Source organism: Orycteropus afer, unplaced genomic scaffold (assembly GCF_000298275.1).
Source record: "Orycteropus afer afer isolate SDZICR_OR568_19922 unplaced genomic scaffold, OryAfe1.0 scaffold00174, whole genome shotgun sequence".
NCBI lineage: Eukaryota > Metazoa > Chordata > Mammalia > Tubulidentata > Orycteropodidae > Orycteropus > Orycteropus afer.
Window position 1 is genome coordinate 2935088 of NW_006921761.1, and position 23126 is coordinate 2958213.

Sequence of the window (23126 nt, forward strand, 5' to 3'; positions counted from 1 at the left end):
CTAGAAGATTTTCTTAATATAAACGTGCTATGTTCTGTCTCAGTAGCCAGCATCCCTTGTCATGTGAAATTCTAGAGGCGTTCTTACTAAACTCAAGAAGAAAAGAAGGTACTTTCTGTAATGCTATGTAACAATACTAGAAGTTACGATGGGAATAAACAGACAACAAAAAGTGATCCTATGTAAAAACGGTAAAACAGTACAAAACAACAAAAAAAAATAACAGACACTAGATCAGGCCGACAGGCTTGTGGAGTGACAAAATAGAGTGGCTACATGGTAGGATGAATATGTAAATAGCAGTAACATACAAAATCGAAGGCACAGATTTGAACTTTCTCCTAAGAAGCGTTTGTTGGCCCTGACTGCACACTGATGTTACCTGGAAGCTTTAAAGGGAGATGCAGGAGCGTGGCTCTCACGTGATGATTCATTCTGCACCTCTGGGGGTGGAGGCGGGTGCCACTGTTGGTCCACAGCCCAGGTGATTCCGACGGCCAGCAGCAGTTAGTGGCACTCCTGCAGGTAATGGATGTCCCAGCCAGATACTAAAACATCCCACAGAGCACAGTCATTTCAACAGAATGGAACCTGTGCAGCCAGCGTGGAAAATGGCTGAGTAAACAGGGTGTTGGTGCCATTCCTGCTTCAATGATGGGATCAACTACTGAGGGTTTCTGTTTATTTACCTAGGCATTGAAGCAAAGAAACATCTGTTAGCCTGACCGGAAGGAGTGAGATAAGACCTTTGACCTTTGACCAAACTAGATGCAGATGAGCTTAAGACAGGGACCTGTCTGGTTGGCTATGGGGGTTTTCATCGCCTCAGTAGCCAGATGCCAGGGTGGCTTCCCGGGGGGCTACTCGCGCCAGATGCTGCCTCGCTCTGGGGCAGGCCCCTCGGTCTTCAGCAGTGTCTGACTTGCCATAGAAAAGGTCACGGGATGCTCCTTTTTCCTCTTTTAGGGTGAAATAGTTAAGAAGTACACGCAGTTCAATCCCAAAACCTATGAAGAGAGGATTCACTTAATCCTGCAGATGTGTGTGGAAGCAGCGGCAGAAGCTGTCAAGCTGAACTGCAGGATTCTGGGAGTAGGTGAGATTGTGAATCCTAGGTGCAAGCGCGCCCATCTCCACACAAAGTGTACTAAGTGCTGATGCAAGACTGAACATCACGCCAGCATTGGCCCTGTGTACACACGGCTCCAGGTCCTGTGTGTGGGCCCAGTGTGGGGACTGCCTGCAACAGCACCAGGCGTCGAGAGGGTCAGCACTAGTGCTGTAAGCCTTCCATCAGAACTGCCTCATAGTCCCTGCAGCCCTTGGGGGGTCTTCGCCGTAGGAGATTTTGAGTGAATTGATCTGTGTTCTGAGCCAAGAGTCAGCACATATCTTGCAATTGCTAACCACAGTTACTGTCCTTGGATTTGTGGTGGCCTTAGGTATTTCCACTGGAGGCCGTGTAAACCCTCGGGAAGGAGTTGTGCTCCACTCAACAAAGCTGATCCAAGAGTGGAACTCCGTGGACCTCAGGACCCCCCTGTCGGACACGCTGCATCTCCCCGTGTGGGTGGACAATGATGGCAACTGTGCAGCCCTGGCCGAAAGGAAGTTTGGCCAAGGAAAGGGGCTGGAGAACTTCGTGACACTCGTCACAGGCACAGGTACGGGGAGCTGGAGGAGGCCACTTCAGGAGCAAGGGTGGGGATTGGGGTAAGTTGGGCCTTCCTGTAGCGGCTTAGGATTTGCTGCTGGAAAAACACTGACGTGTATCTGTCTCTGAGGGAGATGTCCAGACTGGTAAGGAGTCCAGGCTGTGAAGAAAGGTGAACTGAAGCATGAATCCCAAGTTCAGCTCTGCCACTGACCTCTCCCATGGCTTTGGGACCATTTTAAAATGTACAGTTCACTGCTTTTTAGTATCTTCACAATGTTGTACAGCCATCATCAGCATTTCAGGATATTTTCATTCACCAAAAGCAAACCCGCTATCTGTTAAGCAGTTAATTCCACTTCTTCCTTCTTGCATCCCCAGCACCACTAACGCTGCTATGCTTGATGGCGTCCCATAGGTCTCCTAGGCTCTGTGCAGATTTCTTTATTCCTTCTTTCTGGTCCTGAGACGAGCTACTCTCAGAGGACCTCTCTGAAGCTTGCACATTGTTTTTCTCTGTTTGCTCAGATCTAGTAGTGAGTCCCTCCAGTGGGAAAGGACACTGATTCCTGTTTATATAGTTACTATAAATTTCAACCCCAGAATTTCTCTTTGCTTCCTTTTTGTACTCACCCCCTCTTCACTGATACTGTCGATTTGTGTGTCAAATAGAGAACAAGGTTCCCTCAGCCCACTGCTGTTCTCATGGTTTCCTCTGGTCCTTTTGTTCTTTAGTTCTTTCCTTTCACCCTAAGTTCACTGGGCTCCTCTGGCTCTTTGAGCATATTTAGAATCCTCGATTTAAAGTCTTTGTCCAGTGAGGCCAACGTTAGGGTTCATCCGTGTTCTGGCATGGATCAGAAATTCTTCTCTCTTTATGGCTGATTAACAGTCTACTGTATGTATAGGTCACCTTTGGTGTATCTGTTTATCTGCTGATGGATATGTGCATTGTTTCCACCTTTTCACTACTGCGAATAGTGCTACAGTGAACACTGGTGTAAAGTGTGTCTGTGTCCCTGTGCCCCCTGGGTACTCTCCTCAGTGCTGAGCATCCAGAGAGGTGGGATAAACGCAACCCGTGGGGGCCAGTCCTCCAGGGAACCAGCCGACAGGTGCCCCAGCCAACCACAGTTCTTTAGTGAAGGAGGTCCGTTCTGCTCCCATGGCCTGCGATTTGCTGTTGGTGTATTGAGGGCGGGCCACGGATGTATCGAGGCCTGTGCTCCAGGCCTGGCCTTGTGCCAGTACCCTGGGAGCCACAGAGTGCTCTTGTCGAAGGGTTTTTTCTTGTGATAAGCTTTTGGCTGCTGTTCACTTTTGAAAACACTGATTCTGATGGATTTTGCGTTTATTTGTTGTTCGTGAAGCAACAGACTTTTGTAATGCTCCACTCCACCATTTTCTCTGACCTCCCCGTTTGCTTTTTAAATGCAACAGAAGTAGCCCTGGTGGTACAATGGTGAAGTGCTCGGCTGTAACCCAAAGATTAGCAGTTCAAACCTCCCAGCCGCTCTGCCACTCCGTGGGGAGAAAAGGCCTGGCGACCTGCCCCTGCAAACAGTACAGCCGAGGAGAGTCTACGGGGCAGTTCTGGTCTGTCCAGTAGGGTCGCTGTGAGTCGGAATCAGCAGCACACCATAGCACCTCCTCTGCATAGACTTGAGTGGTCACTGGCTCCTCTAGAAAAGCTTTCACTAACCTCCAAACCTCCAAACAAGGAAGCAGATGCAGCTAGAGACTGGTTGAACCAGACTTTGATCCCAGACATGTCTAACATCCAAACTTGTGTGCTCGTAAATTCTACTTCATGCTTCTGTTTTAAGCTCATACACCTCCACTTTCAGTCTTGAATCCAAAAAAAAACAAAACAAAAACTCAGAACAACCCACTGCCATCAATCAACTTGATTCCAGTGGTAATTTTTATGGAAGCAGACTGCCTCATCTTTCTCCCCTGGAGAGGCTGGTGGGTTTGAACCACCAACCTTTTGGTTGGCAGCAGAATGCTTTAACACACCATTTAATGCACCACCACGTCCTAGCTTAGAGCAATTAGTCAGCTGCACATTAGAGGGATGGAAATTAATGAATAGACACGACGAGAACAATTTAAAAAGCAGGGCTTGCTGGGGCGAGAATGTTCTTAGTAACTTCTGTTCAGTACCTCCAGAGCACCACTGTAACCGAAGACGGTCATTTCCCCAAACACAGAGCCCAAGACAAAGATCTGGAGACGGGCACTCTATCTTGGAGACAGTCCTGAGAAGCAGGAGTGAGGGAAGGAGGAGAGTGAAACACAACAGGATGGAAGCCGTTCAGGGACCATTAGAGAAGGGACTTGCAGGGGCAGTGTGGGGGCTGGCAGCTGTGGACCCTCCCGTGAAGCCTTCAGAACGCATCCAGGACTGTTCACCTGTAGCCACTGGTTCCTGTCCCTCCTTGATTGAGGGTTGCCTCGGGCCTTTGGAGAAGCCTTGGTGCAGAAAGCAGAGTGGACGGGCAGTGTGGGCCAGAGGCGGGAGCTGCTCAGCCAGGCTGAGTCCCAGTTGCACGGAACTGCCTGCATAGACGCGGCTGGAATCCGTGCCCCAGGCCAGTGCGACACAGGGCACAGGGAGCTGCTGGAGAGTTTCCGCTCAGTTCCTCAGCTGAAGGTAGTTGACTTAGGAAGCGTCACTGTTGAGCAGGATGGGCGTTGCAGAATCTCACGCCCGAGAGCAGCATGTCCATCCCAGGTGAGGAGCCGTCTCAGCCGTCTTCTCTCTCCTGTAGGAATCGGCGGTGGCATCATCCATCAGCATGAACTGATCCACGGAAGCTCCTTCTGCGCTGCCGAGCTTGGCCACCTCGTTGTGTCTCTGGACGGGCCCGACTGCTCATGTGGGAGCCACGGGTGCATTGAGGCCTACGCCTCGGGGATGGCTTTGCAGAGGGAGGCGAAGCAGCTGCACGATGGTTAGCTTGTTTCCTCAGCAGTTAAATCCCAGAAAGAGCTCTGACTTCCTGAAGGAAGAGCTGGGCTCTACACTGGCTCTCCACAGTGCCCTTGAACTTGACCTGTATAATACTCCTCCTTCCAGGGGTGGAGGTGGACAGGGGTCTTGACCTCTAACACAGTGGGGATGATTTCTTCATCTTTGTTTTCTTGGCCTCTTACACAGGGTAGGTACTTAGTACACATTTGAAAGAAGCAATAAATGGGTGGATGTGTGTTAATTTTTGAACCCTGAGAGCTATCTGAATTAAAGCCATTAATAGACATGTTATGAAAGTCAGCATGGTTTCTGGTTTACCACGAGAGAGTCAGTTAATGTCATACTAATAAAGTGTGACCAGTGTGGTGACCGAATGTAGTGCATGCAGGGACACCTGTGGTTCCTCCCTCCCCTCTCCCTACAAACACGGGGGTGTTGAGGTCCTGTCCTGGGGGCGGAGTCAGAGGAGAAGTAGACTCAACCAGACAGGTGTGGGTACTCAGGGCTCTTCAGTAGTGTGGGGGCGTTCAGGGCAAGGCAGAGTGCAGTGCCGCGAGAGGCAGTCCAGGGGCAGCAGGTGAGGGAGGAGTCGCTGGAAACTGAGGAGAGACGTGCCAGACCTGGATGGTGGTCCTGCACTAAACTGTAACTTCTGGGTGGCTTTGAGTGGGCCAGTTCGAAAGTGACTTTCCGGTTGGACATGGTGGATTTGGGAATGTAAGAGAGGAACAGGTGTAGTGGAAGATGATGGCCGGGATGCCTGTGGGACATCCGGGGGGAAATGCCTAGGAGGCGGCTAGATACAGGGCTGTCGCTCAGGAGAGGACGGGCCTGGAGACGGGCAGTTGGGGATTGTCGGCATCTAGGTGTGAGTTCAACCTGTGACTGAGATGCAGGGCACGGGTCAGAGGACCAAGAGGGTGAGCTTCTGAGGAACATCGGCACCTGAGGGGCCTAGAGGAAGAGGTGAGGAAGATCAGAAAAGGAGGATGGCGCACAGGCCAGAAGAGGACCCTAAGAGGGGTCCTCCGTCGTATCAAGTGCTGCCATTGAGAGAAAGTCCGAGCTCACTGGACGGGGCCACAGCCCAGCTCTGAGGCCCTTACACAGGATTGGTGGCCCTGGTCTTCATTACCACCCCTAAGCAGTCTGTCTTCCCTAATCGCCCCTCTGTAAAATGTTGATACCACAGAGATGCCATTTATGAATGTGTGTCAGTGTTTTATACAGACGAAGAGTAAGGTTTTTGGCCCCCTGGGGGTGAATTCAAGTCTCCCCGCAGTTCTGTCGGTCCGCGGGAGCAGAGCTGCCCATGCGCCCTAGTACACAGAAGGGCTTCCCTCTCCACCGCGGGCGTGGGCATAAAGGCTCAGACTGCAGGAGACAGGTGTACAGCATACGGTCCCTGAATAGGTGGGAAGACCGGAGCTCCATGGTTCAGGCAGACGGGCTTATCCTGTGCAAGAGAGGGAGCGGGGCAGGGAGACAACAGGTACAGGCAGCAAGGACAGGTCAGGAAAGCACGGGGACTCCTGAGAGATCACAAGGAAGCTTTTGGTGCTGGTGTTGGTTGAGGGGAGGTTTAGGTCCACGGAGGTGGGGAAGGTTTAGAAGAGCAATGAGAGAGACTGGCAGAACTGAACTGGCCAGGGCCCAGGGAAGATAAGAGACCTCCAGTTGGTGTCTAGGTAGCAGTCTGTGTGATGGGGCTTTTCTCCCACCAGAGCCCACGTGTAACCGCAGGTTAGGAAGGTGGATTGACCTGGGTTGGTGACTGGCAGAGGAAGGGTGACAGAAAGACCAGGACTACAGCTAATGGTTTACCGAGCATTTCACCACGTGCTTTACCGCTTCAATCTCCTTTAATCTTTACACTAATCCTGCAGGGGCACTGTGACCCCAACTGACAGGAATGGGCAATGCAGAGTTCAGTGACACGGGCAGGGTCATGCAGTGAGTAGTGGCGGAGCTGGGGACTGAACCCAGGTCTGTGTGGGCCGTCCTCAGCTGCTGAGCCACGCTGTACAGGATGCGAGGCACTCGCAGGAGCAGCAGCTCGGCACCGGGTGGGTAGGGGAGGAGGTCAGCGCGCTGGAGTCTGCTAAGTGGGAGGAGGGGAGGGGCGGAAGAGTCCTTCAAGGAGTGTTTGCCATCCTGGGAGTGAACGCAGGGCCAGAGTGGGATGAGGCTGTGGTCAGAGAGGGGACTTGAGTTGGGGAGTGCCGAGTGGCCCGTCGGCAGGGAGCAGAAGCCTGCCAGGCGCTGCCCGCAGCTCACTAACGGCGCCTTCTCCCCCTCCTGGAACAGAAGACCTGCTGCTGGTGGAAGGGATGTCGGTGCCCAAAGACGAAGCTGTGGGTGCACTCCATCTCATCCAGGCTGCAAAACTCGGCAACGCCAAGGCCCAGAGCATCTTACGAACCGGTGAGCGCGGAGCTCAGCACAGCTCTGGCACAGCGGCGGCCTCAGCCGGCAGGCTGGCGGTGCTCTCCCGGCTTGCTCAGCGGGATCCCGGTCACGGGGCAGAGAGGCGCATGCATCCGTGGCGTTTGCCAGCACTGCCTTCTGAACAGGGTTTTCATTTCCCACCACCGTGAAGGTAACATTTGTCCATTCAAGAGATGTTAAGAGGGTGGTAACAGAGTCTTACTGTTTGCTCGAGGATGTTCACTAGTGACGTTACCCTCTGGTCCTTCGAGCCATGTTTTTTTCCTACATAGTTGAGTCCGTGTGGTGTATTTTACACGCTGCTTCTTGCACTCCACAGTGTAGCATGCTTATTCGCACATACTGAGATTCAGTCCTGCTTGCTGTTGCCTACCCTGGGTGGACGCTGGGACCAACCTAGCTGCTGGCTCGCTCCCACCTTGTGTTCGGTGGTTTTGACCTGGCCTCTCCCCTAAGCTGCTTTTCTGTTTTCCTGTAGCTGGAACGGCTCTGGGTCTGGGGGTGGTGAACATCCTGCACACCATGAACCCCTCCCTCGTGATCCTCTCTGGAGTCCTGGCCACTCACTACATCCACACCGTCAAAGATGTCATCCGCCAGCAAGCCCTGCCCTCAGTTCAGGACGTGGACGTGGTGGTTTCGGACTTGGTGGACCCTGCCTTGCTTGGTGCTGCCAGCATGGTCCTGGACTACACGACTCGCAGGATCTACTAGGCCTCCCTGCGGTGGACACGGACCATGCCTCCAGAGCTACGGAGTGAAGTCAAGCTCTTATCTTGATGATGAGCAATTTTTTTTTTTTTTTTCCTAAAAGCAGGTGACTCTGGCAGAGAAGTGGGCATTTTAATTTTTGTCCCCTCTTCCAAAGTCACCCTCCAGCCTCTGTTTGGTAGATGCCGCTCTGTTTCCTAACAGAAGTCATTTCAGTGCAAACCCCGTAAGTATCAGTTACAGTTCTCGGCCAGAAAGAGGTGCTGCGCAGACGCTTCCTGGACATCCCTCTTGGCCCCGCAGGCCTTCCTCACAGTGGAAGTGAGACACGAGAGTCTGAATCAGTAATTCCTCCTCTCTAACTCCAAACCCAGGTCACGCACAGAGATCTAGTCAGGGCACAGAAGGAACTCTTATCGTGAAATTTAATTTTTTAAACCACAGCTTTAGTGAGCTGTTCTCAAGGGTAAAGTACGCTAAGCTTGGGCATACGTATGCATGCCTGTGGAAGCTTCGGACATGTCTGCCGGCCCAGATGGTACCTGCTGCTACTGCAGCAGAATGTGTAGACAGTAGACCAGGGGTCTGAATTATCATGGCCTGGGTGACCTTGTTACCTTAGGCCCAGACTCTGAAGGGATTAACTGTCCCAAAGGATCTTTGCTACAGATGGCTCTCCCTCCAGTAGCTTTCTTTCCATAGTATGTGGGAGATGAGCCGTGACCGCCTGTTACGGCGGGAGGTGTATGTGTGTGTGAATGTGTGTGTGTGTGGGGAGAGAGAGGGGGGGGGGGGGGGAGAGAGGAAACATCAGCATCTACCTCCGTGAATGTGGACGGTGCGTGTGCGTGTGCGTGGTGCATGCATGTGACATCAGCGTCCACCTCAGTGACTCTGGATTTGGACTAACCAAGCTTCCGTGCTTTCGTTGGTGTCAAAATACAAAAACCAAGGCCAGGAGGCTCTTGGTGGTGGCAGCCTGGAAGGAGTGTGACTCGCCACCGTTTACTGTGTGCTGGGCTCTGGGCTAGGTGCTTCCTATACAGCACCCTCGGTTCTCACAACCGGCAGGTGGATATTCCAACTCTCACTTTAGAGACAAACACGAAGGCCCACTAAGTTTCAGTGATGTGCCTTGAGCTGTGTGGCTAGTGAGGATTAGGGACAGGGCTTCTTGACCCCAGGCCCATCTGCTTTCTCTGCTCAGTCACCCAAGCTCACATTTTCTGAGTGAGGTTCAGAATGCAAACACACCCTCATGTACTGCAGACCACCAAAAGCTGACTTGCAGATAACCTGATGTATCCTTGTCTTCTTCCGCAATTGTGAATTCATGCAAATTTTGCCAGCCATACTATTTGGTCTAGAAACGTGACAGGGCCTCGTGGGTGCTTGTAGATGATCTGAAAGGCCGTGTGTGTGCGTCCACTGTTATCTTAAAAACCTGAGGGTCTCTGCAGCATCCTCACTGTTAACGTGTAAAAGAAACGGAAAGACTTGAGAGCCCAGCTGAGCGGACTTCCCTCCTGGTGGGTCAGTATGAAAAACAGGATGGCAGATTGTAGAACGCTACCAGCCCTTAGAAACCACCTCCAGGCCCTGGTTACTCCTGAAACATTCCACGGGGACTCCTGCAGGAAGGCCGTCCTCAGCCCTCAGCGTCTGGCACGGAAGAGCGGGGCTGCCGTGAAGGGCCCGTGACTCCTTGCTGTGACCAACAGCCGCTCTGTAGGCCAGACAGTGGCACCGCTGCTGCGTTTCACACCGGTGTCCATCCTGAATCAAATGCCAAATCTTAGTTTTTATTAAATTCATGGGAAGCTAATGTATTTGGATGTAAATTTTTACACATGGTTAAATAATCACATTAAGTTAAAATCTTAATTTATTTGAATATAAGTATGTGAATGATCTGAGCTAAATTCTAAAGAAAAAAATAAATTTCTTTGTGGGAATCCTAGTACTGTTGGGTGGTGTTCTGCTCTTACGTTAACTCACTCTCTCAAAGCACTTCCCTTCCCAGGGGTTTCTAGGGCATGCAGCTGACCTCGTGGAGGTCACAGGGCTTCTTGAAGACACTTGAGTAGCATCAGTTTCTTAACCAAAAACTGTCTTTGACTGATACATGGAAAGCATTGTTACGTAACACTTAAAATTGGACACACACAGCAAAGTGGCCCCAAGAAGGGTTGGAGACCCAGCGTCGCGCCACCACACAGTCCCTGGGCCATTGCCCTCTGCGTGTCTCGTGGATGATACGCCTGTGGGAGACAAGCTGAAGTTACGACTATTACATGACAAACTGTCTCACAACTCAGATGCTTAGTGGCAATTCTGCGGGTCAGGAGTTCCGGAAGGTGCCTCTGGCAGTTGTGGCTCGGGGTGTCTCGTGCGTCTGCAGTCGACGTCTGGAGCCCGCTCAGCGGGAGGCTAGAATGCGAGGGACTGGCAGGCCTCTGTCTGCATGTGGCTTCTGGGCCCCTCCAGGTGGTCTCCACACAGGCCAGCGTGGGCTTCTTCACAGCTTGGTGGCTTGAGAGTGGAAGAGCCTTTCATACGGCGGCCCAGTGCTACCAGCAAGTGGTCTGGCAGACCAGCCGTGAGCAGCACTGCGTTTTACGACCTCGCCTCCCAAGTCACACAGCATCGCTTTCCTCACGCTGTCCAGTCACCTCCTCTGGGGAATGTCAATGACTTCGTTCACATTTTCAAACTGCCCTGTCCATCCTCAGAAGCCCATCTGATGTCGGAGGTAAGACGGATCCAGGCACCACAAGACTATACCAGGATCCACAGGGTCATGGGAGTTCAGGGACTGAGGGGAGTAAGGAAAGGCATTGTCAAAGTGGCCTTGGAGCTAGTTCTTGAAACGGTATTTGACATGTATCTGGTAGGAAATGAGAATAACGTTGGCGAGGCTCCAGAGAAACAAATGTCCCGGGAACAGCAGCATGTTTGACTGCACTGGGTGGGTAAAGGGGAAGAATGGGCAAAGAGGCAGAAGATGTGGGCCAGACGAAGAAATGTTCAACCGAGGAGGAGGAGGAAGGTAACAGAGGGCTCCCCCCCCCGACTAAACGAGACCGGCACAGAGGAGATGGTGGCCTTTCCTTCCTGGCAATAGCAAGAGTAACTCGACCTGAGAGTGGTATTACAGGAGCTGACATCAGTCCCCAACCTGGAAATACTATCAGGTGACTATGAGCAGATCAAGAAGCCCTGGTGGCACAATTGTTAAGCACTTGACTGCTAACCAAAAGATCGGTGGTTCAAACCTACCAGTTGCTCTTTGGGATCAAAGGCCTGGTGACCTGCTCCCGTAGATTTCAACCTAGGAAACCCTATGGAGCAGTTCTTCGCTGCCTGTAGGGTTGCTAAGCTACAGCATCCACACCCATGGAAGCAGCAGTCAGGAAATCAGACACTGTACTGCTCTGGGAAAATCTGCAAAAGACCTTTTCAAAGTGCTGAAGAGAAAAGATGTCTCGTTGAAGATGAAGGTGTGCCTAACCCAAGCCATGGTGTTTTCAAACACCTCGTATGCACTTGAGAGCTGGACAATGAATAAGGAAGACTAAAGAAGAGTTGATGCTTTTGAATTGTGGTATTGGCAAAGAATACTGAAACTGGCAAAAGAACAAATCTGTCACGGAAGAAGTGCAGCCAGAATGCTCCTTGGAAGTGAGAATGGCCAGACTGTCTCACCTACTTCAGTCATATTGTCAGTAGAGACCATTCCCCTGGAGAAGAGTATCGTACTTGGTAAAGTGGAGGGTGAGCAAAAAAGGGAAGACCCTCAACAAGATGGACTGACACGATGGGCTCACGTATCGGGAGGATTGTGAGGATGGTGCAGGCCTGGGCAGTTTCGTTGTCATACGTAAGGTCACGATGAGTCCAAGTTGACTCAATGGCACCTAACAACAACATGAGTCGAAATCAACTCAACAGCACATACATAAGTAGATCACTCAAATAAGATATTAAATGCTTAAATTATCACCTAGGATGTGTCGGGTACCATGCCGGGTTCTGTGGGTAGATAATGCATTGAGACCGAATGGCATCTGGTGTGTAGGTCGGTACACTCCAACAGAACATCCTGTGATGACGGAAACGTCTGACCTGTGTGATCCACTCTGGATGTCAGCTGACCACCTGTGGCTATGTTGTTGTTGTTATGTGCCGTCGAGTCAGCCCTGACTCATAGCGACCCCTCCTTGGGTTTCCGAGGCAGTATCACTACGGAAGTAGGATTGCCCATATGTAATGTGACTAGGGCTGGAAATGTATTTTTAATATCACACTGAAGCAAGTCACGTGCCAGTGGCTACTGTATCAGACAGCATACGTCTAGATGTAGGATTTCACAAAAGAAATATTAACCAAGCGCTAGGGATGGCGCAGACCCCACACACGCTAAGGGAATCCAGCGTAATGGGGCTGGCCACACACCAGTGCCCTCCTGACTCAGGTCTACCAGCTGAATGCAAAGGAATAAAGGTCTTCAAGTCTGCATGTCCCAGAGAGCCCCCTGCTGAAACCTAGGACCCATGCCCCTCCAGAAGAAAAGGACCCACAGCAGGGGACTAGGGTATTCACAGCTACGTATTGAGAGGCACCACCTTTTCTGATGAAATATCCACAGAATCCTACCAAGGGAAACAGAAGATGGGGCAGTTTCAGTTCAGGGTGGGAGCCCAAAGGCCATGCACCTTGGCTCCAGAACCGACAAAGTTCTTCCTTTCAGACCTCACTCCAAAGTGCCAACACCCTGAGGTCAATAAAGCAACTCTGTGTTTATTGTTTGAACAGAAATTTATTCAGAATAATGCAGAAAAGCACAGGTGAGACGACTGCCGGGAGGTCCCCTGCCTTCCTCTCCCCCTCCGAGTGCAGGGAGAACCCCGTTGAAGGAAACATGCAATCACGAACAATGATCAACTCTAAAGACAAAAGGTTTGGTCCAAAAGAACTCAACATAATTAATCCAATGACTCTGAAGGGGTCACCGAGTGGGATCAAGATATTGCAGATGTAGTGTTTCCACTGGGCGGCTCTTCAGTGCACCAGGGGGGCCTGCTTGAGGGAGAGGAGGACCGAGCGCATGCGGGAGACGTCTCTGGTCTGCTTGCTGGACTTGGGGTTAAAGTCACACAGCCGGACCACCCGTTCCCACTCAGTGCCTGGGGAGGACTCGTCAATGTCGTTTACAAAGGCCTCTTCTGCTGCCCTGGAAGCAACAACACAGCCTGTTGGTTTAATGTGGACCTGTGTGAGCTACCTGGCCACCTGGTTACAAACATGCCTGCCTCTTCACGCCTGACTTAGTGGCACTCTGGTTTTGCAAAGAGTAACAGCCTCTGGCCCAAGTAAGACTTGGGCTGGACACACGGCCAGCTCTCCTAAGCACAACTGTGCCCGGCCTGCTGTGTAAAATGTTGGAATACAGGTGTTTGGTTCAGGGCTCATTCTCTCTGCCCATAAAGAGTGATTAAAAAAAACAAAAAGCAAGTTCTTGGCCAGCTATGCCCGGCTTTAGTTAACAAGAACAAGTAGCAGGCTAGTCAGGAACCTGGACGGTGGTCTCTACTGGGCTGTCCTGAGGTTTGGGTAAACTTAAGGGACTGCTGAAGAACCCAGGGGTCAGTGCAAACCAGGCTGTGGCTTCAGTTCTAAGGCTGGAGAGAAACAGGGCGGATCAAAAGGAGTCCGAGACAGCCCCCATGCTAGCAGGCAACAGAGCGACAGCCATTCTGACGAGGGCTCGTTAGCACTCTCTGGCACAGCCAGGTGTCCTGGGCCACTCCCGCCACACGCAGGCAGGAACCGAGGCTGCTGCTTTTGGCCAGATGCCGCTCCAACACGCTCTGACATCAGTGCCAGCCCCGCAGATGGGGACGGACTGGTGGTGGCGAGAGGCGGGGAGACACACTAGACTCATCTACTCCGACAAGCATCACGGGCAGAGCACAAGCGATGGAGATGACTGGTCTGGGGAGGGAGGGGCACTCTCACAGGGATGGCCGTGGCACACACCGCTGAAGCCAGAGCGCTACGACACGGCGACTTCATGGCACACACAGTGAGGGGCAGCGAGAAAGGTGTACTTAACTGTTCTAGGCTGTAGCAAGGATGGTTTATGTTTGTGCTTAAGGTGAAGAGAAGAAACAAGGAGAGAGACTTTAGGTCAGATACAGGAAATGAGAATGAACCCGATGCAGATGGTCCGTCAGCTAGACATGCCCTGGCCACGCCGGCTGCGCTCGGGGACGTGCAGCTGGCTTTGCGGGGCTACCCTGCTGCCCAGCAAACCCAGACCTGGCCTTTCCAGTCTCCGTTTCTGCTCCAGAGAGCACGTGCACACATCTGTCAACCACCACCTGTACGTCCAGCATTTCACGAGGCTCCCCGCCCACACCCAGCTGTCTCCTAACGGGACGACCATCCCCAGGGAGCTGCCCAGACCTCAGTGTACTGCCCACCCTCCCCACAGGCTCTCCTCCCTCGGCCCCATGGACCTCACAGAGGCCGGCCCTGTTCTCTAAGGAAAAACACTGAGGACTGTTTCCAAGTTTTTAGCAGTACTGCTTTGAAATCAGAAATCCTTAAAAAAAAAAAAGTTTGATTTCAGATCGTGAATATGCAGTTTTCTTGGGAGGGAAGGGAGCAAGGAGCAGAAATGGCCGGTGTCTGTCAGCTCTGACCCCCTGACCTCAACACTTAAGGGCCCTTTGTGTTTGCATCGGGGACAGGGACTGGAAGCTGGCCACCAACCAACCATTTCCCACAATTAAGCCCAGAGACCAATTACAGGTGGCCAGGAGGGCTGCCTCTCTCTACTCAGGACTCCTTGGCCCCAGTGGAGAAGGAGCTAAGTACAGAAAAGGCTGTCCCCAAAGCTGCCTTTGGAAATGCAAGTGCCACCAGTCCCTGCTCCTGACTCCAGGATTGTCACCACCTCCCAGGAAGATGTCTGTTTCCTGTCTAGGGGCAGGGAGGCACCAGGCACTGGGGCCAGCAGAGGCCAAAAGGAAGAAGAACCCCCCCAAGCCCCGAGCCCTTCCCAGACCAGGTCTGAAGGACTCCCCTTAAAGGGAGGCATCAGTCTTCCCTCCCAAACCCTGACTATGAAACAGGTCGTCAAGGGTGCAGCAAGACCTGTGCCCATCACTTGACCATCTCCCAGCTAATAACTCTCAGGAGCCCCACAGACCAGTGTGAAATCGTTTAAAAAGCAAAGCAACTTGTGACATAAAAGGAGCATTAACTCTAAACAAAAAAATAGGAAGACTTAGAACGAAAGGAATTAGTTTGGCAACATACACATAACCAATCACGTCAGCGAAGGGTTGTTTGTAGAATGCGTCATCTGCCACCCTAGACAGCGAGCGGTCCGGAAGGCAGGCAGGCAGGCGGGAGAAAAGAGAGAGCATTGAGAAGCAGAGACAGCTAAGACCCACAGCAGGGGAATGGCTCCCAAGGCCCCTTCGTAGCCCAGCGAGACTTCCAGGCCCAGGGACCCGCACCAGGCCTGGGCCTCCAGCCATGGAGACCGGCACCAGGTCCAGGCCTCCAGCCCCAGAGACCCATAGCAGCCAGGCTCAGGGCTCTGACCCTGCTCAGCATTCTGCAGAACGTTGCTGCCCCTTCCACCCTCTGGCCGTTTCACCCCAGCGACAATAGCGTTTATTAAGCACCCAGTTACGGGCTAAGCTGTTTCACGTACATCATGGAGAATGTCCTCAACCCTAACGACCCTACGACATTGAGCGTCATCACCTGCACTTACAAAGGAGGTAACTGAGTCAGCCACCCAGCAGGAGCACCAAGGCTCACCACCAGGGCTGCCTGGCTCCAGGCCCAGCCCTGTCTCCCGTACATGAGGGCTCTTGCCCAAGTAGCATGTTCACACCACCGTCCTGCTGGCCTCGGGAAAGACCACTGGGTGGGAATGCCGTCAACACGACGCCCCCGTGCACTCTCTGATCATCTAACTACACTTCCCGTCACTGGCTGGGCAGGAACACCCTTCAACATCCTGGCAACACATCGGTCCCTCAGAGAACAAAGCAGCTGGAGCAGCTTCTGGGTATTTGCAGGCCACCCTGACCGGCTTGGACAAGGCACAGCCCAGAGGCCAGCCCATCACCCCTCAACTCTCCCTCAGATCAGGAAGGGGGTCGACAGGCCTCTCCAGGACGAGGAGGAAAGGGCATCCTTCCCGGGTGGAGGAACCGACGCTGCGGGGTTAGGCTAGCTGGACCCCTGCTGCCCCAGGTGAAAGCCGTGGGCCCGGCCCGTCTGTCTGTCTGTCTACTGTGGCTGGGCAGAGCCTCCCTCAAGGGTCTGCCCCTGTCTTTGCAGGTCGGTCTGGGCCAGGGAGTGGAAGGGCCATTTCCTTCAGAATCTGCAGGCCTGTTCCTCACTCTAAGTGCAGTTTCTCTGCAGGCACCTTTAGTAACTCTCGGAGTTTCTTTTTAAGCTCACACACCCCTCCTTCTTTCCTACTGGTTTTACACAGAGGAGGGTTGGGTGGGAACATGAAGCACCGAGAGCAGCCTGGACTCAAGTGACTCGGCAGGAAGCCACAGACTTGTCTGTGGGCAGTGAGTGGGAGTGAAGGGCAGAACGCCTCGGAAGCCCGGTCTTTTCAGGTCACACACAAGGCTGAACCTCACTGATTTCCACTGGAGCCTGCTCCTTGTGGCAGAGAATGGAGGTTGAATGACTCCAGTCAAGGCTTCAGTAAGACGGCAGAAACGTGGCTGTCAGGCTCCCACTCCTCGGCAGCCAGCCCCAAGACTACAGAGCTCGTCAGTGACGAGCAGAATCTGCCAAGGTTACGGGCCCGGAACAGAGAGAATTATCCACATCAGATGGACAAGCCCCCCACCAGCTTTCTTCCCACCAGCAGACAGATGGGCCCGAAGCGGCAATCTTCAGCCAGGGCAGGAAGGGGCACAGGGAAGCCTGGGGGAGGGCGGGGGAAGGAGGGCAAGGAGGAGGAGTGCCTTCGGTCCTAACCACACGGCAAGCACAGGAGGCCTGAAGCCAACGCCCAGCCTTCCGTGAATAACCCACAGTGGGTGTGGAAAGAACTGCTCAGCATCCCTGAGAATCAAGTGTCCCACGAACTATTATGAGCTCTCAAGGGCCCAAGCAGAGCTGGTTCCTGTTAACAGGGGAAACAGCCACATGGTTCGAGAAGAAACAGGTTCTGGGGCTGAGCCTGTGACAGCCGACTCCCAATCCCAAGAAAAGGGATTCGTTCCCACAGGTTGTCACTTAATAATTCATGGCTCGTGTAGTGACATTTAGGGCCCAAAGGGATGAAAGGAGGGAAGGAGATGTAAACTGACACCAGACCCAACCGACAACAGACCCTGCAGAGGCCAGGCCGGTCTGCCTGCTGACTGCAATGTGCTCACCACCCAGGCAGGCCTGGGCGCAGACATGTGTCTGACACTCTGTGAGTTGACTGAGGCCTCAGGATGGCAGGCAGCCAAAGACACCCACAAAACCAGGCCCTTTCTACACCTAAGTCTTCTCTTTCCAACTTCTCTGCTTTTCTGCCTTTATTTCTGGTCCCTCCAACAACCAGCTGTTGAAGGAGTCATCTGGGAAGAATGGCACTTGCTGAAAGTGGGCACCCTGATTTTCTTCTCTAAAAATGTCCACTATTTACCTGCAGATGAGTAGTAATAATCATGAGTCACACTGTATACAGAAATGGCCCTTCTCCTTCGACTCCAAACCACGTTAGAGTCGAAACAGATGGGGGAGAACTGTCAGCAAGAGAAGGCCTCCAGGGAGGGCGGCCACCACTGGAGAGCCCCCCAGAGTGATTCTGAACAACTCCCATCCCTACCTGCTGATGAACTATCGGAATAAAAAGAGAAAGCCATCCCCTCTGCCCTGGTGACAATGGTGTGTGTGCCACCAGCTTCATGGACTCAGGGACGTCCCCAGGCTGCAAGGTCTCTGCAGGCAAGGGACCTGCTTTCATCTCAGCTCTTCCTTCTCAAGGTGTGGTGGGCAAGTCTCTTCCTCTACTGAACTTGAGAGGTTCATCTATGGGACCAACTCACCCAATCAAAGTTCTACAAGTGAAAAAAGGTACTAACCCTCATTGCCAAGGAGTTGATTGCAACTCAGAGACCAGCGACCTACAGGAGGGGCAGGACTGCCCACAGGGTTTCCCAGGCCGTAAATCTTTGCAAGGGCAGGTTGCCACATCTTTATCCCATCGCCCTTTCAGTTTGCAGCTGAGTGCTTAAGCACTGCACCAACAGGGCTCCTCCCAAGAAAGGTGCCCAAGCCACCATCAATGCCTTGAGGGACTCATCTCCCTTGCGGCTGAGCTCTTAGGAACAGGAGTGATTACTCCCTCCAAAGACAGTGACTGTGTACACAGGCAGGCCTTTCTCTGCAGAGGAAATACACTTCAGCAAAGCCGGCTGGAAAAGGTTTCTGCAAAGGGAAGCCTGTTCCCAATATCATTGTTCTTGTAAGTCTGGAAATCTTCATGCCAAGTTATATGAGCACAACAAACCCAGCAAAGGGAGGGTCAGCCCGGTCCCCAAGCAGCCCAGAGCAGCTTTCATCTGCCGAGGTGGCTCACTCAGGTGACGCCGCGGGGCATCGAGTGGCGCCTGCTCAGAGCACCCGCGTATCTTTCTTTCCTGACGAGACCTTGTGCTGGAGGAAACTCAGGTTGGGTGAACACGGGGTAAAGGAGCCAGGACCCGTCAGCGATTCTCTGAGGGAAGCGACTCGACAGTGGCCTCGTGCAGCTGAGCCACGGCAGCCGCCTCCACTGTCCTCGTGCACAACCACTTCAGACGGAACGGGACAGGCGCTCCTGGGGAGTGCACGCCCTGGAGGGAGTGGCCAGGACTGTTTGGGCCCAGCGCCTGAGGGTGACCAACGGGGAACCCAGCGGAAGGGCTGCCATCGGACAGTGTTCTGTGACAGCCGCCCCGCGATGGAACCTGGGGCTGCCAATCAGCTCCCTCTTTCTGGGCAGAGTCCCTTCTACTAGAGACAAGGGCACATGGCCCAGCCCTGCTTCCCTCTGCTCTGATGTTAGTGACAACTATTCCCAGGTCAAGTTCAGTCAGGCTGCCTTTCCACCGAAGCAACAGGACTATGAGTGACAGCTGGGCTCTGAGGCCAGCGAGGAAAGGAGGGTAAACTGTCTACACTGAGGTAAGCAACACTATCTTTCCTTTCTTGACGCTCCCTGCACGAGGGACCTAGTGGGAGGATTAAAGGCCACAGGTGCTGGTGCTAGCGACACATGACTGACTCTTTTTCCCCACAACTACTTGCCCCTCACGGGGAGTGAAACAACGTTATTTAAAGTAAACTCAGGATTTTCTCAGGCACAGATATACAGCCAGAGAAGTGTGTATTCTGAAGTTACTGTGTTGGCACATCCTTGCTCCTAACTACAAAGCACATTTCCCAGCCCGTGGACCCCTCACAAGGCAGCTTTCAGAGGGCAGCACAGTAGTTACGTGATGCGACGTGGCCAAGCCATCATCTTGAAAGAAATGGGATCCTGGGGTATCAGGAGAGCGTTACATTTCAGGGTTTTATTTTTACACATGGACTTAACCTACAGAGCAGTGTTCTCCCCTAGCGGCCTCTCTCCACAAGTGACACCCACTAACCTAAGTCTTAGTTCAGAGCTAAACTCACTCCAGGTGGAAAGGTCAAAAGACCGGCTGGGCCAGGCTCGAAGGCCCAAGGGAGAGTCCCAACCCTTATCTCAAGCTCTCGCTGGGGAACCTCCCCAGACATCTCACACTAAAGCGCAGCTGGAACTGGTGGGCCAGTGAAAGTGCATTTGACCTGACCCCGGACAGCAGGCTGTGTGGGACCCCGGGGCGCCGACCCGTCGCTCTCTGGTAGGACCCCTGCACTGACCCGTCGCTCTCTGGTAGGACCCCGCACTGACCCGTCGCTCTCTGGAGGGACCCTGCACTGACCTGTTGCTGGCTCGTGTCTTCTGAAGCTGCTCGTCCTGCCTGGCGTACCATTCTTCTAGCTCCTTGATTGCTTTTTCTTTCCACTCTGCTTCCTGCTTTCGAGAATTGGCATCTTTGAAGGGAAGGAAAGGAAGGCAACACCAATGAGGCAAAGTACAAACCTGAGCGAGTTTCATTAAATTTACGGTGGGTGGGGAGGGACACCAGACCACAATCAAGTCAGACACAAAACCACCGTATGGGGCAGTTGTACTGTCTTAAGAGGTCACTGAATGGAAGTACCCTGGGCTGCACCGAACAATAACAAAGACCAAGGACACCGAGGACTTCCCTCGTGTTTACTGCCATCTGTGTAGCTTCCTTGGGAAAATGGCTATTCAACTTCTCGGCCCATTTTTGATTGGGTTGTCTTTCTACGTTGAGTTATAACAGCTCTTATAAATTAAACCAAATTAAACCCTTATGAGATAAAAAAACAAATTATGGTGGGCATGTGTGTGTGTTGCAGGAAGGGGGGGACCGAGCAGCAAGGAAGGGGCAAGAATATCTTATCTCTTTCTCCATTTGTACAATCAATGAAGCTCACTCAGGGACCCTATTTCTTCATCTTCACGTCACGTTTTAGGCCAGTCTACAACAACACCCTAGCACACCACTGGTTATGTTTTGTATGGGTGCATGTTGGCAGAAGAAGGAAAATACCTACTGACTCTGAAAGAAAAAACGCCTTTTAGGGCAAAGGCAATTATGGGCGATTCTTCAATAATGCCGCCAGGATCAGAGCCCCTCCGGCCACCGTTTAACTCTTCTCACACAACACACTCTCCACCCAGGTCTGACAGTGGACGGCTGTCAGACGCAGGTGGGGCCCTTCTACGATGCAGCCGTGAGCTTCCACGGTGGTGCGACAGAGACCGTCAGAGCTGGTGAGGCTCCAAAACATTATCCAGACTGCACAGTGTGGCCGTGTCAGAGCCAGGGCACAAACACCGTCGGGGGGAGAACGGTGGGGCTGGCGGCAAGGCGGGGGTGGCCAGCAGTTAAACCAGAGGCTCTGGAACGAGGGTGAACACACCAGGCAGACAAGCCAGCTCGTGCTGGTTCTCAGCCAGCAAGACGGCAGTTGCCTCCCGACGATGCCACACTGATTTCTTGACCCACTCCTTATCCTGAAGGCTTCAGGCAAAGAGAAGGATTTTTTTCGGATGAAATATGGGTTTCCCTGAGGCAGTTAGCTGAGGGAACACATAAGCAGTACAGCGTGGGGGAGAGAGAGGTACAGGTCAGCCCTTAGAGCAGCTGAGCAGTCAAGTTAGCCTGGTACTTCACTTTACACATGTTCTTAGGGCTGTCCTCTCTGGCAGGTGTTTTACAGATGTTTCATTTAATCTTTACAGTAATCCCAAGAAGGTAAACTCCAGTCTCATTTCCGGAGTGAGAAAAACAGAAGCTCAGAAAAGTCAGACCTTCCCGAGGTGCTGATGAAGTCATGGCCACTTTCCCAAGGTTCTAATACAGTCAGAGTGACCTTCCCGAGGTTCTGATGAAGTCCCAGTGACCTTCCTGAGGTCCTCATGACGTCATGGCCACCTTCCCGAGGTTCTGATGAAGTCACAGCCACCTTCCCGAGGTTCTGAGAAGTGGCGGAGCAGAATTCAAACCCCCGGCTGACTCTGGAGCTCATTTTACTTCCTTCCTGAAGCTGCCTCCGAAGGAAGGGAAAGACAGACCACGCCTAGAATCTGACAGGATGCGCTGGAAGCAGTCACCAGCCAGAATTCAGAAGCGCAGTGCAGGAGGCCAGCCCGTGACCAACATGTCTGGAGAAGGAGCAGCAGCAGCAGTGCTGGTTCCAGTCGTCCCTCGCAGGGAAGACTGAGCTCTCCTGGGCACCTTGAGGGCCTCTGCAAGTCAAGGCTCGTAGTTTCAACCTGCAGAAGGCTCCACGTGTCACAACTGGAAACAGGTTAACAGTAGCCAGACCCCTCCCAAGTTTCAGATTACAGAAGGCTCGCTTGCACGCGCGCGCGCGCTCTCTCTCTCTCTCTCACACACACACACACACACACAGAGGCGTCTATCCTGCTACCCGCCTTCTCAGAAGGAGCCCTATCACTCAGAAAGGACCCATTTCACTCCGATCTTCCACTGACACAGCAGACTCCTGAGATGTGGGTCCATGGTGTCATGCACGTGAGCAGAACACCAGATGCTCTGAGGCCAGGCGAGGTGGTGTGGGGGCGACAGTGCCACAGGGACAGGGCCTGGAAAAGACCCAGTTTAAACTGTAACATCTTCCCAGCAGACCTTGCAAAGATCTTGGTGAAATTAAGTTCGAAGAATTCCTTTCTGACTGAGGAATGGCTTCTTTCACAGTATTCTAATACTCAAGATTTTTAATTATATCTGAAGAGGCCAAAACAGCATGGAGTCGCCTTCCATGAATTAAGTTAGAGCCATGGCCTCCTGCAGACTGTACTACTGCAGACAGCAATCTGGTTACATTGTCTTCTTGCATTCATAGGTCCCAGAAGAGCCCCTGGCAGTAAGAATTCCCAATGCGTAAGTGCGCAGTCTCCCAGAACGGAGACTCAAGCCACAATGTAACCTCTCTGGGGGTAGGAGGGAGAAGGGGACAGAAGAAGAAGCCCCTTAGGGAACAGGGCACACCACCAGTGGTCGTCTCTGGCCACCCTCAGAGAAGGCAGCTCGTGAGAAGGCTGACGTGGCTTTCACCCTAGTCCTCTAAATTTGAGCTCTCACGCTCTCTCCCAGCTCTTGCAAAAAGAAAAGGCGAAACTGAAGAAACACTTAGTTCATGGGCCAATGTAATTCAATGACATTAGGAGGGAGGGCTAAATGTCTGATTTACTTCAAGGCGTCCTGAGTCAAGAGAATATCGTGGAATACTCCTCAGGGGCCCAATTTGACCATTGAAAAAGCAAAGGCAGTGTTTTCAGACACCAAAGTATACACTCTTTACAGACAGAATAAACTGCTAAACTGGGAAAGAGAAAAGATGGGAGGTGTAAATGGCCGACCTTCAGCAGTTACTAATCCCTCTGAATCTCCCCTGAGCCCGCCCAGAAGACACACGCCAAGAACAGGCAAGGAGCGAGCCTGCAGCGCCCAGCACCCCATCCCGCTGCCGCCCTTCCACAGCTGCACCACCCAGTCCAGCAGCTAGTAGCCGCATGCGGCTGTTTACATGAAAATCAAATACAACCTCCAAGTCCGCTTCAAGTGTTGAGAGCAGGGCTTCAAACCAGTTCATTCTGGCTCAGCCCCCTGCTGAGAATTCTAACTTCTACCCCAGATTTACTGAGTAACAATCTACATG

The 23126-nt window shown here is 52.6% G+C and overlaps 2 protein-coding genes across 2 annotated transcripts in view; one reads left to right on the forward strand and one right to left on the reverse strand.

The window, feature by feature from the left end:
* The window catches only part of GNE (glucosamine (UDP-N-acetyl)-2-epimerase/N-acetylmannosamine kinase), a 28136-nt gene extending 20343 nt beyond the window's left edge, over positions 1-7793 (forward strand). The window contains exons 7-11 of the mRNA XM_007946891.2: positions 967-1096; positions 1443-1664; positions 4429-4611; positions 6939-7055; positions 7558-7793. Coding sequence (XP_007945082.1) covers positions 967-1096; positions 1443-1664; positions 4429-4611; positions 6939-7055; positions 7558-7793 — 888 coding nt within the window. The remainder of the gene's footprint in view (positions 1-966; positions 1097-1442; positions 1665-4428; positions 4612-6938; positions 7056-7557) is intronic.
* A 5058-nt stretch (positions 7794-12851) lies between these two features.
* The window catches only part of CLTA (clathrin light chain A), a 21333-nt gene continuing 11058 nt past the window's right edge, over positions 12852-23126 (reverse strand). The window contains exons 4-7 of the mRNA XM_007946894.2: positions 19787-19898; positions 15117-15170; positions 13906-13941; positions 12852-13023 (exon numbers count right to left, since the gene is read on the reverse strand). Of these exons, the coding sequence (XP_007945085.1) occupies positions 12852-13023; positions 13906-13941; positions 15117-15170; positions 19787-19898 (374 nt within the window). The remainder of the gene's footprint in view (positions 13024-13905; positions 13942-15116; positions 15171-19786; positions 19899-23126) is intronic.